We start from the raw sequence: 19073 nt of genomic DNA on the forward strand, positions 1-19073 counted from the left end.
GGAATAGTGTATTTTTGTTTGAATGCTACTGACTTTATTAAAATGTAATATCTGTTAAGAGATAGTGTATTTATATTTTTTTAAATGCTATGTTGAATAGAGGTATAGGAGCTTTTGCCGTTGAGGATTTAACTTTTTGGGAAAGATGAATTACACAATATTTTGCTGTAAAATGGTAAAAATTTATGTAGTAATTTTAGTGGGGGAATCCGGGGAAAAAAGTAAAATAAAATGAGGCAATCAAATCTTCTACAACTCGCTTCTCCTTCGTCAATCTTCAGTCTAGCCTCTCTCATTCCTACTACTAGCAGACGATCCAAACCCTAACACACTTCTCAACCTTCGCCAAAATCTCCTGCGCTGAATGTGAGGCTCTAGTTTATACTTCATTGCTTCTAATAAGTAATTTCCGTATTATTTTTCATCGATAATTTATGAAAATATTATCTCGTGTCCTCATTTCTGCACAAGATACTGTGATTTGATTCGTATTTTTGTTTGTTGGTTTTTATATTTTTGACGGATGTATTCACTCTCACTGTATCATTGCCTGTTGGACTTGAAGAAATTGTCTGTTATTATTATATGTTTGTATTAAACAAAAAAATTAATTTGATGCTTTGTGGAATAAAATGTGCTGTTGGTATTTTTCTGCTTTAATTAATGGTGAATGGAGCTATGCATTGTATATAAATGTATGCTAATTTATTGAACATCAACTGTAATTACCTCTCACTGAGGATGTACAGGTATTTATCTGCTTGTATGTTTTAAACGCTTGTATGCAATTATGTATGGACATTGCTGTTGCTAATGTAGGAAATTTAATGCTGATAAAATGGTAGCAATTGATTTTATCATGGACATTGGAAAACCAGTTTCACGGAGAGGATCACATGAAACTGAGTGAAGGAAAGAGACACTGGAAAGTGAAATGTGTTGGAGTATAGTTCAATAGAGAAGTGGGATATTAAAGGCAGATACATAGCACATGAATTGGAAAATATGGAGTAATATATATTTTTTCATATTCTTCTAAAAAGTAAAAATGAATAATGCGTGAATTCAAGTGGACTTAAATCTGAGCATGCTGTGCAAGATATATTTTGGGGAGTAGGAACGGAAGGAAAGGTAAAAAGGAAATGAAAGTTAGAATTTGAGATTTGTTATTTTCACTCTCAATTTGCCTTCTAATGTTTCTGGAATGACTTTGTGACCAGCAACTCAGCAATTGCTATTCGTTTCTTTAGTCACCTATAAGTTTATTTTGAAGCTTGAAGTGTTCTTCCAGCAAACCGCAGGCCTACATCTGCCCAGAGTAATAACAGAAAAGCTCATTTTGGTTCACTCTATTGTCAGCTATCACCATCATCATCTGTTCATGTTCTAAAATAAAGAAGCTAAATTCATATTCAAGTGCTCGGAAGCATATTCCCCCTATATTTTCTCCATCACTCTCCCAGGCCCGTGTTATATGATATTCCATTTTCCTTTTTGTTGGTGTCCTGGTGCAACACTGGATGCAGATGGTAATATCCATCTATTAGCTTTACCATGTACAAACACTAGGTCATAGGTGACTGTTATGAAATTGATGCAAAATTTTGTTGAAAATCTCATGACATCACACGAGCGAAGTAACAGTCAAGTGAATCTGAAAATATAAAATAATAATTTATTCTAAGAGTTTGATCCACCAGTTTGAAATTGGATTTGAGATACATTTTCCATGGATTCCCTTGAAAGGAATTTTTGTTATCAATAAAATGATAGAGAGAGGGATACATTTTCTATCGAGGCTGCCTTCTGTCTATTCAATTGCAAATTACTTGCTTGCTTAGAATTCTTAAGTGATGTTCAACATTTAGAAGGGCGATATTTTAGGGAGTGGAATTTCCATTTTCATTTGCTACAATATGTTGTTTCCTTCTTAGTTTACTATGGAGTGCATTGTATATTGTGTTCTTTTCACTCTACTCTTGTATTTTTGAACGTTGAAATATTGGATGGACTCCACCTTATTTATTTATTGTTTTAAATATGATTTCCTTGATTTGGTTAAACTAATAAGTTTCTTCTATAGCTGATTATGCATTCCAAACAAAATTCATTTTCAGGAAAGCCTGCTGTAATGATCTACTGGCACAAAGTTACCGCCTTTGAGTCTTGCTGATCAGTTCCACAGCCCCTTTATGTTGATTGTCCTGATTTAGTAGGAATACTTTGTAAAAAGAAGAAAAGAACGATTACAACCCTCAAATTTTGTAATTTGTAAATGATGCAACATTTTATATTAGTTTCAGATATTTTGACAGAAATATGTTGACCTGACTTGGATTTATCTCTTCTTTCCTCTTGTTTGGTCTGCTATATATAACTGCAGAGTTTTTGGGTTTCTAATTTTGTATTGATTACGTATTCAAAAGAATTTTGGCATCTTTAAGTTGCATTGTTTGGCTGCCTGAACTCCAAGAAATTTGTTTTGCTGAAAAATGGAGAGCTTGGCACAACTCGAAGTGTTGTGTGAGAGACTTTACAACTCACAGGATTCTGCTGAACGAGCACATGCAGAGAACACTCTCAAATGCTTCTCACTAAACAGCAGCTACATCTCACAGTGCCAATACATATTAGACAATGCATCAACACCTTATGCACTAATGCTGGCTAGTTCAAGCTTGTTGAAGCAAGTGACAGAACAACACCTATCTTTGCAGCTTCGGCTTGATATTCGTAATGTTCTTATTAGCTTGCAGTGACTTAATTTTGAAGTTTTAGTCTATAAGGTTTTTCCTTTTTTTCTTCTCTTATGTGCCTTTGACATCCTCTGTGTAGTTCTAGGTTTTTCACTCCAATCCCTGTCAAATTGGATGAATTATAAAGGTTCTAGAGCAATATATGTTCCACTTCCTATAAATGTGAGATGAAATAAGCTTTTCTTTGTAATATAGTAAAGTTTTAAACTTTGTTTGCATAGTTAGTAATAGATGGTGCTCTGCATAGGTAAGCTAGTGACATGGTTGCCTTGGTGAAGGGGAAAGGGGAGGTTGTGTGTGAAAGAAAATGTGAAAAACAATTGTAGTCCATATGCACTATAAGATGGATCTTGGAAAGAGTTGTGTGCTTCTACCCTGCACTTTTTGCTAATTTATGGTTTTATTTAACTTTAGCCTTTGATTTCTTTCATAATTAAATTTATATATTGAATATTGATTTGTTAATATCTACATATTGTGATACGTTGACAATTAAGGATTTGTTTGGCTAATCTGTCCTCTTTCTGAAGGAAACTATATTATAAAGTACCTGGCCACAAGAGGACCTGACTTGGAGCCTTTTGTAACTGCATCTTTAATTCAACTGTTTTGCCGGGTTACAAAGTATGGGTGGTTTGAAGAAGACAGTTTCAGAGACGTGGTTAAAGAATCAACAAACTTTTTGAATCAGGTAAGTATTGTCTGATGTCTACTGGCCATATAATGCTATAATGACACTGAATAAATTCTTTGGATATTAATTTGTCAAGAGGCATGTGATAATGCTTTTGCCCCTCCCTATCGTGGGGTTTTTTTTTTTTTTTTTTTTTTTTTTGGGGGGGGGGGGAGGTGTTGGAAATATGATATTAGTGCTAATCATGGTTTTCCGTTTACATTTATTATTTTTTTGAAGCTTGTCTTGCTAATATGTTCTTTTTTTTTTTTCCTCTGTTATTTATTTTGCTAGCTCTCCATCTATAGATTTCATTTGTAGGTTTCTTCTAAATCTTGCTTAGAGTATTTGTTTAGCCTTTGAGTCAACTTTGAATCTGCAATATTTATCTATACTTTGTTCTAAATACTTCTTTTTAAAAGGAAAGGTTTGTGTTTACATGTCCTCAAAAGTAAATATGCTGTCTATGAGCTTCTGGTGTGTTGTTTTTTGCTTAATTTTTATTTTACTTGTCCCCAGACACCATTGCATTATGCCATCGGTTTGAAGATATTGAATCAGCTCATCTCTGAGATGAATCAGGTTCATCTTCATCTTAAAACTCCTTGTTATTTTGTGATACTCAAAGGATTATTTATCTTCCTAAAGCCAAGGAAAGGACTAAGAAATATTTACCATGTGACATAGGATTTTATCTTAAGGCTTTGGCTAGATTCATGAGCTTATACTAAATGTATTAGGAACTTGCCAGTAGTGTTAGAGAAGTGCTGAGGGAGGGTATCATAAACCTTTTTGTTTTCACAGCTATATGTGTCATGTGATAGTTTTAATCAATCCATGAGGTAATGGGCTAACAGCAATAAGGAGATATCAGAACTCTTTTAAGCATACCATTACTTTTTAAATTTAATCAGCTAGAATTTATTGACTTAACAAACATCTTTCTCTAAAGAGAAGCTGTTCTTATTTGTTGAATGAGAAAAAACTATGAAGATTGATGGTTTGGCTGACTTCTAGTGCACAATGTATAATGGTAGCTTGAACATCCTATAATCACTGTCTAGAAAGCACTAAAATGCTCTAATTTCCAGAAATTCTTGGTTCTAATACAGCTTTTATGAAGTATAATACTCTTTTGGCATCTTAGTGGGCTAAAATTATGGGGATTCAGGTAGTTTTGGACTACTTTGTTAGATGGCATGTTCTCCTTAAAATCTTGCTTTCTTCCTAGTCTAATATATAAAGTTATATTTTCTATCAAAAGCTTCACCAATCACCATCTTAATTATTCTGCCATACCCTATATCTGGAAGGGAGCTGTACTCTGACTTAAATCAAATTAGTGATGATTTTGAACTGAAGTGGGTTTGCTCCTGTCTTCTTATTGTGCTCACCCTTCTGCTTGTGATACAGTTCTCATATACTAACTATTAAGCCTATTTTTCCTATCTATGAGACTATGACTATCTTTGATTGAGTAGTTCATAAACGTACTATGTTGTCTGCTGATGCATTTCTCTGTATTTCTGCAAACTTTTTAGCCAAGTCCTGGGTTGCCATCTGCACAGCATCGTAGGGTGGCTTGCTCCTTTAGAGACCAATCACTTCTTCAAATATTTCAAATATCCCTTACTTCACTGTCACAACTGAAGAATGATGGTACAATGTCAATACCTTTTTCAGAATTGCAATGCTTGCTTTTTATGAGTTGAGTTTAATACATATGCTCTTCATCACTATTTGTTTTAAATACTTGCCTCCATTGTTGACGATGCAGTTGGTGGCAAGTTACAAGAACTGGCAATTGCACTATCTCTCAAATGTTTGTCTTTTGATTTTATGGCGACAACAGTTGATGAAAGTTCAGAAGATTTTAGCAATATTCAGGTATCTTTAGCATTTCCTAATAGTAATGTAGCTCCTTTATGTACATTTGGAGTTGTTATCTATTGTTCCCGATTAAATACTTCACAGATACCATCTGCGTGGAAGCAAATCCTTGAGGATCCCTCAACAGTACAGATATTTTTTGATTACTATGAAATCAATGAATCTAATGTATCAAAGGAGGTAAGAACATTAGTATTTCTGTTGTCTTTGCAAGTGGATCTTGCACTCAAGTTAGGTAGCTATATAGTTGTCTATATTTGATGTTGTTGTAGGAAGGTGACTTGGGTTTTTCCATGATTCCTTTTGCTTGCTTCCTAGGAAGGCTAGAATATTCAAACCTGTGCTTTTTATTCATTGTCATTGAAATCATTTCATGCACATTCAGTGTACGGATTTGAAATGATAATTAAATTTGATAGCTAACAAGTCTTAAATTTTACTATTAAGGCTTTGGAGTGTCTGGTTCGCCTGGCTTCTGTTAGAAGATCAGTGTTCTCAAGTGATGATGCTAGGATGAAATACTTGTTGCACCTAATGACAGGAACCAAAGATATTCTCCGAACAGGGAAAGGTGAATAAAAATTTTTGCATGTCCAAATTACTGTGTATAAGGGGTAATTGCAACCTTAAATTTTAGTAACTTTCATATTTGTTATGTTCACAGAATTTGCTTGGGCTTGAATTGATCAGTTTTGTGGATCATTGTGTTTGCACAGTTGAATAGTTCTTTGTTCTCCAAAAAGTAAAATTGGTTTCAAAACATCCCAAATTTTCAATTATATGATTATGTTCAGAATTTTAACTGGAGTAGAATATATGTTAACTTGGAATGAGTTATTCAGTGAATCAGTTCATTGATGTGAGACTGCCTATTTTCAGTACTAATCAAAGCCAGTATGATTGTTACTATTTAGTATTGATAATATTGGAGATTTGGAGAACTTCTATGGTGCTGATGGAATTCTCTTCACTCTCTGAAACAGGACTTACACTTCATGATAATTACCATGAGTTTTGTCGTCTTCTTGGACGTTTTAAAGTAAACTTTCAGGTACTCCGCTTCCTTTTTTTCTGATCTATGCACAATATCAACAATATGTTGTTTTTTTTTTTTTTTTTGTTTTTTTTTTTCCCATTTATTTACAATAGTTAAAGGATTCCTAGGTTAAATTTTATGAATGCTGCCTAAACTCAAGCATAGGTGCCTTAGTGTTTATAGATTTAGTTTCCTTGTAGAGATTTCAGGATTCCCAATTTCCCTGTTTCCCCACCTTGTGTCTCCTTGTTCAGTATAAATATCCCATTCAATGCATTCAATTTTATTGGAATGTGCTGAATATAATCTTTCTCTTGTTCTTTTAGTCTTTTGTAGCTTATGCCTGAATGTCAGATCTGTCTCTTTGCCACTCACCAGTCCGTCATCTCATGAATTCTATCTTGAGTTGCCAATGTATGTGAAAATTCTCCAATAAGGCATTGCTTCTTCACTAGTATAATTTGGATGTCTATATCTTTTCTACTTAATGAGATGAGATCAATACACTAAAAAGAGGATTGATTTAAAATTCAAGGCTCCTGCATCATGCAGGTTATAGTGAAGGAAAAATGCACAACATTGCATCTCTTTTTCAGAGGATTTGTTTCTGTGGTGTAAACACATGACCTAAAGATCAACAGAAAATAACTCTATGCTTGAATTCAAAGTGGATGCTTTTAAATAGATCAAAGCTGGTATATTATTGCATATCTTTCCCATTCAGAAGTTAGAAAAAAATCAATTATTAATAACTAAATGATCGCAAAAAAGAAAAGAACCCCAAGTGAGACATCAAACATTGTTAGGCTATAAAGTGACAGCAAAACTTCCATATTGTGCAACACTGCTTCATGTTCAGCTACTCCAAATGATCATATTTACCAATGCAGCTCTAGTTTACTTCAGAAGAATGAAGATGTGCTTTTTGTTGTATCTATTTGGCAGATGAATTGTTTTCTGAAATGCAGAGTGTGTACGAGCTAACACATGAAACCATGGGCACAAACTAAATAAATGAATTGAACATTCTTTAAGTTGTGATCTTCAGAAGTTATGAAGTTTATTTCTGTACATAACTGACATGTTCACTGTATAATTTGCTTCAGTATTGTGAAATGAGTTTATGCTTACTTCCATCTGGTCAGTCTATCATCTCTAAACTGAAAAATGTATATGGGTTGATTTATTCAATAATGAGAAGTAATGGACGAGTATCAAACTAGTGATCTTTGAAAAACTCAGAGGTCATTATATATCTTTGAGCTACCATATTTGCTTTCATGTTTTATATTATTCCTGGGTAAAGCTTCTTACAGAGGTGGTTTTGTAAATTATATTACAGCTGCAAGAGCTTGTAATTGTTGAATGCTATGGTGATTGGATACGTCTAGTGGCTGAATTTACTCTGAAATCTCTACAGTCGTGGCAGGTTGCCAGTTTTTTGTTGATCTTGAGAAATCTTTTCATACATTTGACATTGTTTGTCATTGATCCTGACTTCCTGGAACATCTGATGATATATCATCTTTCTCATCAGTGGGCCAGCAGCAGTGTTTACTACCTCCTTGGACTCTGGTCTAGGCTGGTTTCATCTGTACCATATTTGAAGGGGGACACTCCAAGCTTGCTGAATGAGTTTGTACCTGAGATTGTCAAGTGTTTTATCACATCGAGATTTGGTTCTTTTCAGGTTGGATGCTTTTGATTCTCATGACAAGGTGTTATGAGTTCATCTTATTAATATGTTCTTTTGCCCTATCATTTATTGTTTGCTTGGTGCAGGCAGGACTTCCTGATCCCTCAGAGAATCCCCTTGATAATGTAGAGCTTTTACAGGATCAGCTTGATTGCCTTCCTTACCTTTGCAGATTTCAGGTCAGTTTTGCTCAAGATTCAAACAAAGAATATCAGTATAAAATTAGAAACTAAAGTCAGCATTGTCTGATGACCTGTAACAAACATGCATTTACTGAACTTGGTTTCCTGAGTTGCAGTACGAGAGCTGTAGCTCATATATTATGCAGATTACAGATCCTCTTCTGCAGTTGTATATGGTATGTCAGATATTACCATTCACAAGTTCCTGGAGGTTGGAAAAAACTTTTTCATTTCCAGTATTAACATCTTTAAAATCTATTTAAAACAGGAAGCGGTTGATCTCCAAGTCATTTCTGTTGTTGAAACTAAACTTGCTTGGATAGTGCATATAGTTGCAGCTATTGTTAAGACAAAACAACTCAGTGGTTACAGGTATATCTTTACTTATAAATGTGGGATATATATGTGTTTTTCAATCCATTTACTCATAACTTGTGTTTTTTTTTTCAACATTAGTGGGGAATCACAAGAAATCCATGATGCAGAACTTTCAGCACGTGTTCTTCGGTTGATAAATATCACTGATAGTGGTTTGCATACTCAGGTGAAGTCGTTTCTCCCAACATTTTTGTTCTTATGGAGACAAATGCATTAAAGTTTGTGTTTGGCATGATTTACTGCTCTGGTGGCAAAATAGTTTTTAAGTTTTTTACTTGCATACTTCTTCCTCTGATTGAAGCCTAGGGTGGTTTTTGCATTGAAATGCTCTTACATAGTCTTCTTCTCTATCTTGCAACTGGCAGAGATATGCTGAAACAAACAAACAGAGGCTTGACATTGCTATTCTCATCTTCTTTCAAAACTTCAAAAAATCATATGTTGGAGACCAAGCAATTCATTCATCTAAGGTAAGTGAAATTGAAATTTTGAAACCAATCTATGCTAGATGCTTGGACAATGATGCTAGAGTTTGTTTACTCACATCTTTCTTGCTGTTTGTTTATTGTGAACTGTTTCTCTTGCAGCAGTTATATGCTAAATTGTCTGAACTTCTTGGGCTTCACGATCATATGCTCATCTTAAATGTCATCGTGGGAAAGATTGCAACCAACCTTAAATGCTATGGCGAGGTGATTGTTATAGTAGAGCAATTGGCCTGTTGCTATTCCCAAAGATATTCATGATTTCAATCTTAATCTTGCTCTTTTTTGCAGAGTGATGAAGTTATTGATCAGAGTTTAAATCTCATGTTGGAAATGGCTACTGGGTTAGTGTGTTTCCCATCTTCCCCTCCAAACTGCTTTTTAGCTCCACCCCAACAAAAGCTTACAAAATAACTTTGGAAGTTCAAATGTTATGGTCTCATTATTACTTTTGTTGATATTCAATAATATGCAGATATATGACTGCAAAGCTTCTTTTGAAGTTGGATACTACTCAGTTAATAATCTCCAACTGTAATGTCAGTACAACACTGAATCTCCTATTCCTTTTCTCTGCTGTAAATTTGTGATTTATTGACATATGATGCTTAGATTGGGTTTTACTTGCTTTTTTTTTGCATATTCAGAGGGAACAGTTTCCCTTTTTAAGAGATTACAGAAGCTCACGCAGTAGAACAACGTTCTATTACATATTGGGCTTGTTGATCTTCATGGAAGACAGCTTTTTGAAATTTAAAGCATCAATGGATCCACTTCTACAGGTATTTTATGTTCACTGTAACTGGAAGGAAAAAAGTTAAACTAATTTTACCCATTTTCTTACCTTTCATAGCTTCAGAAGACCATGAAAGGATTCAGTGTATGGAAAATTGCCTGAAATAGGAAGAAAATGAAAGTTACGGACAAAAATAGGAAAGACTAGTGGATAATTGGACAAACCTAGGAAAAATGCTTTGTGGAAATGCGTTTTTGGTGTTGACTGGACCACAAATGCATTTCCCAAAAGCTTCTTTCTTTTGTATTATTATTATTTTTTTAAAACTTATACCCCAAACGCATTTCCGAAATGCGTTTGGGGTATATTCACGTATGCCACAAACCATGTGGCCGCTGCTGTCCCCCTCGCCGCCTCTGTCTCTGGCAAAAACCCCATTTTGCCTATGCAGCGGCTTGGAGCTGCCGTACGGAATGACCGCAGCTCAACTTGACACTATCGGGACGATGAGTTACAAGGATGTACTGACCGAACTGGTGAATTCCCTGGAAGCCATGAACGTGAAACGAGTCAATATCAATATTCTTTCACCAGCAACCACAAGCATAAACCGTATGAATCTCAGCCACAGCATTGACCAGACCCAGTTCAGTCTTTCTTTGTCTACTCCAGGCGGCCACAGCTACGGCAGCGAATTTCTCACCCCATGCGTTTGGGGTACAAGTTTTAAAATTTTTTTAATACAAAAGAAAAAAAGCTTTTGGGAAATGCGTTTGTGGTCCAGTCAACACCAAAAAATGCATTTCCCGAAAGTTTTTTTTCCTAAGTTTGTCCAATTATCAAATCTTCCCTATTTTTGTCCATAACTTTCATTTTCTTCTTATTTCAGTCAATTTCACTTCAGTATATTGTACTTAAAGTTTTAGTTTTGTTACTTAATCTTGTACCTGTAGTGTTAATTTGTTTGTTTTTCAATTATGTAGTTTATCCATACCTTACTCCCAAGATATTCTTAATATTAAATTTCCAATAAATATCTGTTTCAAACTTTTTGTCTGAGTGACAATGATTCAACTGAAGGTTTTCCTGAGTTTGGAATCAATACCAGACTCATTATTTCGCTCGGATGATGTGAAACAAGTTTTAGTTGGATTGATGAGAGATCTTAGAGGAATTGCAATGGCTACCAGTAGGTTGGTTTTGCTGTCACATAGTTTATTTTTACGTGATTTCTTAATTCTTACTGATTTCTAGTACATTCTTCACTGAATATATACAGTCGGAGGACATATGGTTTCCTTTTTGATTGGCTATATCCAGCACGCATGCCACTTATACTGAAAGCCACCACTGTATGGGCTGATGTTTCAGAGGTCAGAACAAATTGGCAATTCATACCCCCCCCCCCCCCCCCCCCCCCCCCCCCCCCCACTTCGTTTATCTTTAAGGTGTAATTTAACTCTGTCAAAGAGATGCATTATTTTTACACAAATGTTGGAAATGAGTAGGTGGATTAGGAATTTCGACATTTGTATCATGGTGAGGTACTGGCTTTTGTACTTTGATGCACTGATTATGGGTGCTTTGAGAAAATATTTACCAACAAAGAATGAACTACATGGTCAGTTATATATATATATATATATATATATATATATATATATATATATATATATATATATATATATATATATATATATATATATATATATATATATATATAAGAATAGGAAATTGCATTTTGTCAATTCTCATCTGTTTTTAGTACTTGATGTGCTCAGCAACTTGAAGCTTCTGATTATTACAGTTAATGCCATATCTATTCAGGAGCAAACATTTAGGGGATGTTTGGTTCATGGAAAATGTTTTCCAAAGGAAAACATTTTCCTTAAAGTGAAGGAAAATGTTGTTTTCTAGTGTTTGGTTCATGGAATTCATTTTCCATTGGAAAATGAATTCCTTAAATTTGAGGAAAACAAAATCCTTGGTTGAACCAAGGATTTTGTTTTCCATGGGAGATGGGAAGAAAAAGTGACTAGATTGCCTATTTACCCTTGCTTTCTTTTTAAATTATATTACTTTTATTAATTTGTAGGGGCATATAGGTCTTTATACTCATTATTCCTTACAATTCCAAATCTAACCAAACAATAGAATTAGTATTCCCAGTAATTCTTTTTCCACCAACCAAACAATGAAATTCATCTTCCTAGTAATTGTTTTTCCATGGAATTCCAATTCCACTTCCCTTAAAATATTTTCCGCGAACCAAACGAGCCCTTAGTATTAAATATTTAGTATACGTCATGGTGGAACAAGGGCTCCAAGTGATACCCCTCAGATTATAATGCCACTGGGGAAGTCTTTTTTTGGAAGGGGATTGGTTGGGAGATGACATTTTATCACTTTTTTAAAAATATATTTTTTATATTTTTATTTGGTAAGTAATAATTTCACTGACTAGAAATGGTGTGAAGCTGGTGCTGCACCATACCAAACTAATGGTCAAAATTAAGTAGAGGTTGGAAATCATTAAGCTCCTCTGTGCAAACATTACTCTTTTTTACATGAATACGAAATAACTTTGAAGCAATCTTCATTTAGGTGATTTTCCATCTTTATACTCCTGCTAGTACAAGGAAGGGTGATTTCATTTTGCAATATGCCCTTGTGCTAACATTTTGTATATAGGCCACATATTTCAATGTATCAATTTTCTTTATGAATTCTCCATTTAGTTCTCAATGAGGTGCTTTCTGAGAATCAAGATGATCACTCCATCTCATTCTCATATCTTTGAACTCTATGCATCATTATTTCATGGAAGTTGGTTTCTTGAAAGTTGCCTCTTCCATCTAAGGTTATTTTGTGCTTGTTTGGTCCCATGATAATGATGTGTGATCGCATGTTTCAATGGAATGACACAGGTCACAACACCAATACTCAAATTCATTGCTGAGTTTGTGCTGAACAAGTCCCAACGCTTAAATTTTGAAACATCATCTGCCAATGGAATACTACTTTTCAGGGAAGTCAGCAAATTGATAGTTGTGTATGGATCAAGAATTCTGTCTCTTCCCAATCAGGTGGATATGTATCAGTTCAAGTACAAGGGGATGTGGATTTCTCTAACTATTCTCGTAAGAGGTAGGAGCATTCTTAACTTTTAAAATCATACTATCTATTTAATGGCACTTTTAAGTGGAAAACTGTGACTTGCAATATGAGCAGATTAATAAGGAGTCAGAATTTGAAGGCTATACTTCTTGGATCTGTTTTGTTTAGCTTTACTTGTACATTTCTATTGAATGAACTTAGTATCATATTATTGTCATTTTTATTTTTTATTTTTTCTGTTTGGCCAGAAGCTAGTAGCTGATAAGCTAATTGATTGAATTTGAAGTGTTAATGAAATAGTTTTTTTAGTGTAAAAGGACTTAAAGGGATATTTTTGAAAGTATATGTTATTAATTTGGTATATTTTTATTTTTTATTTTAATAACATATTGTAAAATTTATTTTATAGTTTGCGAGTTTTATGGAAAGAAAGAAAGAGGGAAAAAAAAAAGAAGAGGAAAGATAAAATAAGAGATGGGAGTGCATTACATTGGCAATTAAAAATTACTGTAAAATTGGATTTTTTTTTTTTATTCATATGTGTAATGTGTTAATGTACAAAAGGATGAGGGTAAAACTGGAAAATTATTAAAAGTTAACTTCTCTTAAGTTAAACTCTAATTTGAGTAGCTTCTCATAAGCTATGGAGTGTAAGTTACCAAAAAGCTTGCTTCCAAAGCACTCAGCTTTGAATTTTCTATTATTCAAAATGTTCTTTTTTTAGTTTACATTTTGAATCATTTTGAGAGAAGTTATCTTTGAATTACTCAGATGCATTTTTTATGGGATAACATGGTGTTGGCATTGCTATGGGATAAAGCAGCTACTACATTTTATGGGTCTTACTTAAAGATTTGCAAGGGTAGATTGGCATGCTTATGTTATTTGACTCTCTAATACCTTCTTTCTTTCGTTAGATGACTTCTTTTCCTCATTTTTCTGTTTCATTAATAAAATCTTTTTCTTTCCCGTTAAAAGATTAATTTTTTGTATAAAACGAGAAGGAAATGACTGAATGAGAGGAAGGAGCGCCGTTTAGTGTGCTTGTTCTTACTACCAATGTATATCCATGATTTCACTACATGAAAAAGGAATGCTATTAGTCTTGGTTTCTCTTGAAGCTGTCTTAGTTGCCCTCTGTATTTTCATTTTGCAACACTATAAAGTTGATTTTTGGTCTTTATGCTACATTTTTTTATGATAGCACTTTGTGGTAACTATGTCAACTTTGGCGTGTTCGAGATATATGGGGACAGAGCACTTGCTGATGCTTTAGAAACTGCTATGAGGATGGCTTTATCTATTCCTTTGACTGATGTACTTGCATACAGAAAGGTAAGTCATGTATTTTAGTAAGCATCTTTTATTGATTAAGCATTAGCTGCTAGTAATTTGTTGAGAGCATTTTGTGATTCGTTGTATGGATGCATACTTCAATTGAGTCATCTCACTTGTGTTTGGCTGCTAGTTTTAATACTAAGCATCTTTTGTCGAACAAACCTTCAGCTGCTAGTAATTTCCTGAGAGCATTTTGGGATTCTTTGTATGGATGCATGCTACAATTGAGTCTTTTAACTCATTTTTGGAGAAGATTTAATTGTTTAACTTAGTTTTTTTCTTGGGATAATTCACTTAGACCTCTGAGGCTTCTCAGAACTGTGGGGGTAGCCCTTTTAGAGCATTGCTGTGAAATGACCTATTCTCTTATAATACAAGTAATCATTATCCCACAAAAAACAGTCAACCTTGTGAAGGGGGTAACTTTTTTTCATATGGTAACTAAAAACAATCACTTGAAACAGGGTAACTGAATTAATTCTTCTAATTCATATTCTTTATTTTCACTTTTTATAGTTCTATTAAATTAAGAAGAGGTTAAAATTCTGAAATAAATTCAGTTACACAATCATGCTGTATTTTGATTGGTTGGTTCCAAAATTATTCTGTAGATTCCAGCTGCACAATCATATGCTTCTTTTGGCTATTTGCTGTGTTATGTGTACTTCTATACTTGATTCTATTGAGTAGTTTCTTTTAACAGTTCCCAAAATAATTAATTGCCTTTTCCTCTAAATGCAAATTATCCCCTTTCTTGAGCTCCCTTACTTAGAAAGAACAATACCTTACGGTTTTTTAATTGTGCAGCTTGCAGCAGCCTACTTCACATTTCTGGAGGCTCTAATGAAAACACAGATCTCATTTGTTTTGAATTTGGATACAAGCAGCTTTATGTTTATTGCTGGATCTTTGGAGTCTGGTCTTAAAGTACTGGATGCAAATATCAAATCACAGGTCTGTTCTTTGTCATCTTTCATTTTACCTGTTTGCTTCTTGCTCAATATCTATGGAACCTCATATAAACAGTGCTTGCATCTAATGTTTATTTGCAAGTTATATGATTGCTCCTTGATAATAATCTCATTTCTTTATAATGCATTTCAGTGTGCATCTGCTGTAGACAACTTGGCTTCTTTCTATTTTGAATGCATAACAGCTGGAGAGTCACCTACTTCCCCAGCCGCTCTAAAACTTGCTCAGCATTTCTCAGATTGTCCTAATATTTTTCTTGAAGTAAGTTCACTCTTCTTCCTCTTCCTTTTTTTTTTTGTACCATTTATATGGAACAGTGCCTTATGCATTGCCTTTCTTTGAGGTGCTCATCAGAATGTGTTTGGTAAATGGCTGTTAGTTGATAGTTGTTAGCTGATTGGGTTAGTGGGTTTAACTAGCTGATAGCATTAGCTGATTTTAGAGAAGTGTTTGGTAAATTAGCTGTTAGCTATTAGTTGATTACATACAAAATGACTTTCTCAAAAAGCTAATCGCTTTTTGAATTTTAGCATTTTGGAGCAATAAGTTATAAAAAGCTAATTAATCAAACACTCATATTGATTGTTTAACCAAGTCAAACAGTTAATAGTGGTCAAATAAGCCAAAATTAGCTGATAGGCTAAGTATTTTACCAAACAGGGTTATGTTTTTTTCTGGATTGAAGGCATTTCATTACTTTCAGTGAAGAAATTCTCTTGGTTCCTATGTTGTGCTTCTACAGTCATAATATGATAACTTTTATTTTGTGTGCTTCACAAAGAATACTCACTCTTTATAGTTGAAATAAATGTTCAATTGTCAGACTTGTACAGTACTCTATTCTGCCAAAATGCATATTACCTGAAAAGTATTAGAGATATTGTTTCTTCATTTTGATATTAGTATTTCTATCACTACCAAATGTTGCTTCCTTTTTTTTTTTTTTTTTTGGTTACAAATTGAAAACTTTCTCAAAAATGGCTAAGCGGTGAAACTCTATGTAATTAGTGTTACTTATTATGTTCACAAGCCATCCTTTTGGCTTAACACTTCTCTGAACTTCTACTCTATACCCAATAAGTGCAAGTAGAATGTTATACCCAATTAAGTGCAAGTAGAATGTTATACCCAATTAAGTGCAAGTAAATGATGCTATTGTGTTTTACTTGTAATGTAAGGAGTAAATAATAGTATTAGAAAATATTTGCATAAAAAATTTATTTGATCTGGATGTGATTTGATCAGGTAATATCACATTTTCTTGGTAATTATGTGAACAAGTTATACAATATTGGAAGTGCTGACATAAACATTTTCCCTGCTAGATATTGAAGACTCTCTTTGAGATAGTTTTATTCGAAGATTGTGGCAACCAGTGGAGCCTAAGTAGACCAATGCTGAGTTTAATATTAATAAGCGACGAGGTAACTTCTGGATACCTTTGCATTTATTTCCCTTATTGATTCATAATTTGTTTTCTACATTCCGCTGTGCATGGTTTGCTAGTTTGGCCGTGAAAGCACATTGGCTTTCTGTCTGTGATAGTCTATACTTAATGGCATTTTGCCTGATATATGATTGTGTATCTTGCAGATGTTCTCTAATTTGAGGGCTCAGATTTTGGCTTCACAAGTAAGTTTAATTGCCCATGTGCGGTTATTACACCTTGTTTCTTTTGTGGATCTGGAGTGTTCCCATCCCATATGTGACTGGTTTATAGTTTAAAAGTTGTGTCAGGAAATTCATATTAGAAGTGATGCCAGTCCTGATTTATATGATAACATAATATTTTTTTCATATTCAAAGGATCCAGAAATTTTTAATACACTTTTCAGGTGTGAACAATAACTTGTTCTTGACTGGTCTTCTTTGAATATTATTAAACAGCCAGTGGATCAACAGCAGCGCCTTTCCTTGTGCTTCGATAAACTTATGTCCGATATAACTCGAAGCTTGGATCAGAAGAATAGAGACAAGTTCTCCAACAATTTAACTAGATTCAGAAATGAATTCCGGACCAGATAAGACACTCTCAGCTCACTTAGTGCCATTTTGTATATGATCGCTCCTCCCTTCACCCTCTCCAAGACAAATGAAGAAAAAGAACAGATTTTAAAAGAAATGCAACAAGAAAAACAAAAGATAAGATAGATCAATGTAGAAGAAAAGAAACATACAGAGTATTTGAAGCATTGGAGGCGGTTGAACTACATATTCTCAAAAGATTCAGTCTTTTAGCCTTTCTTTTGCCTTGTTGTATGTGACCAATATCTGTATTCTGTGTACAGTTATTCATTTTATGAATTGGGGTTTTGTCTTTTGATGGTAGCTTGCCTTCTTCACTTTGCTGCCCATAAATTTCAATTTGTCGGGCTTTTGTGCTCTTAAGATGAAATTATATATGAAAAATTCTAAGTTGGTGATCAACATCATTATGTATAACATACATGATTTTGTGTGTGTATGTATATCTGTGTGAGTGTATATATGAAGGTGCTTATAGGCACCAATCAGTTGAACCCAGTATAGTCTCAAAGTGGATGGACAAATTATTAGTCTTGATCATTATTCTAGATTTTTTATATAATTAATTAATTAATTAATTAATTAATTCTAAGAGAAGATCGAAAGGGAAGGTGCTCCGAATTATTCAGGAGAGAATTGCCGGACTGTTTAATAGCCAGAAAAAAAATGATATAATGCAATCTTAATTTTAAGGTAGATTGCATTGACCTTTGACCCAAGCAGTCTCAGTCACGTGGCCGTGGTTCAATTCATGGTTCATAATCAACTAGTCATTGGTTAATTTGGATTTTTTTTAGGTATTACAAATCTATTTTAAAAAAAAGGACTTTGCACTTAATTTTACTAAGACTAACTGACTAAGTGAATATTTGTAGTAAAATGGATTGTCAATTTAGGTCTTAACTTGTCAGCACTTTTTATTATAATTACGGTTCGTAATTGTGAATCGTCTTATTCAAATCGTAATCAATAGTTCATAATTTGTTAAATAAAAAACTTTAACTATAATCATAGTTCATCCTATTTGAATTTTAATTATAATATTACATACGAATTAGGGTTGGATTGCATAGTACATGATTAAATTTTGAACCCTCAATTAACTCTCTAGTCTCACCACTAACAAATGGCTATGTTATTATTGAATGAGTAATACTATATCTACTTCCACATTTTATTTCTATCATCGCTTACATGTCACCCTTTGAAGTGTTAGTCAAATAGTTTTATTTTTTAATTTTTTTTTAGTGTAAAAGGACTTAAAAGGAATATTTTTGAAATTATATGTTATTAATTTGGTATATATTTTGATTTTTTATTTTAATAACGTATTGTAAAATTTATTTTATAGTTTGCGAGTTTTATGGAAAGAAAGAAAGATGTATTTTTTATTTTAATAACATATTGTAAAATTTATTTTATAGTTTGCGAGTTTTATGGAAAGAAAGAAAGAGGGAAAAAAGAAAAGATGAAAGATAAAATAAGAGATGGGCACATTACATTGGCAATTAAAAATTAATATAAAATTGGAATTTTTTTTCTATTAATATGTGTTATTGTACAAAAGGACGAGGGAATTCAAAAGAGATTTCAACAAGTGGTTATAAAAATTGAACTTTACTAATCATCGTTCAAGCTGTTTGGCTCTTTTCTTTCATATGGAATTCAATTCGAAGTTCGAAGCTGTTTGGCTCTTTCATCCAGAATTCCAAGCTGTTTGGCTCTTTTGTCAATGTTTTTAATTAAAGCTGGAATTCCAAGTTGTTTGGCTCTTTTGTCAATGTTTTTA

At 33.6% G+C, this 19073-nt stretch overlaps 1 protein-coding gene across 3 annotated transcripts; it reads left to right on the forward strand.

Annotated features, from left to right (window-relative positions):
* The first annotated feature begins 247 nt into the window (after positions 1 to 247).
* LOC109181540 (exportin-7-like) lies at positions 248 to 17686 on the forward strand. Of its 3 annotated transcripts, none has more exons than XM_019331355.1 (29): positions 248 to 366; positions 2118 to 2733; positions 3287 to 3447; positions 3949 to 4011; positions 4971 to 5088; positions 5207 to 5316; positions 5404 to 5499; positions 5767 to 5890; positions 6303 to 6370; positions 7698 to 7784; positions 7893 to 8045; positions 8138 to 8230; positions 8350 to 8409; positions 8502 to 8605; positions 8690 to 8777; positions 8977 to 9081; positions 9202 to 9303; positions 9388 to 9440; positions 9572 to 9635; positions 9744 to 9878; positions 10913 to 11025; positions 11112 to 11205; positions 12760 to 12979; positions 14154 to 14284; positions 15095 to 15241; positions 15392 to 15520; positions 16585 to 16683; positions 16853 to 16891; positions 17147 to 17686. In XM_019331355.1, exons 2-29 carry the CDS (start codon positions 2493 to 2495, stop codon positions 17282 to 17284), a joined length of 3135 nt encoding a protein of 1044 aa, XP_019186900.1. In that variant the 5' UTR covers positions 248 to 366; positions 2118 to 2492; the 3' UTR covers positions 17285 to 17686. The 3 variants fall into 3 exon arrangements, with proteins under 3 accessions (XP_019186900.1, XP_019186899.1, XP_019186898.1); XM_019331354.1 differs by having other exon boundaries at positions 9199 to 9303; positions 17147 to 17284; XM_019331353.1 differs by having other exon boundaries at positions 7698 to 8045; positions 9199 to 9303.
* The last annotated feature ends 1387 nt before the right edge of the window (positions 17687 to 19073 follow it).

Source organism: Ipomoea nil, unplaced genomic scaffold, assembly GCF_001879475.1.
Source record: "Ipomoea nil cultivar Tokyo-kokei standard unplaced genomic scaffold, Asagao_1.1 scaffold1043, whole genome shotgun sequence".
Classification (NCBI taxonomy): Eukaryota; Viridiplantae; Streptophyta; class Magnoliopsida; order Solanales; family Convolvulaceae; genus Ipomoea; species Ipomoea nil.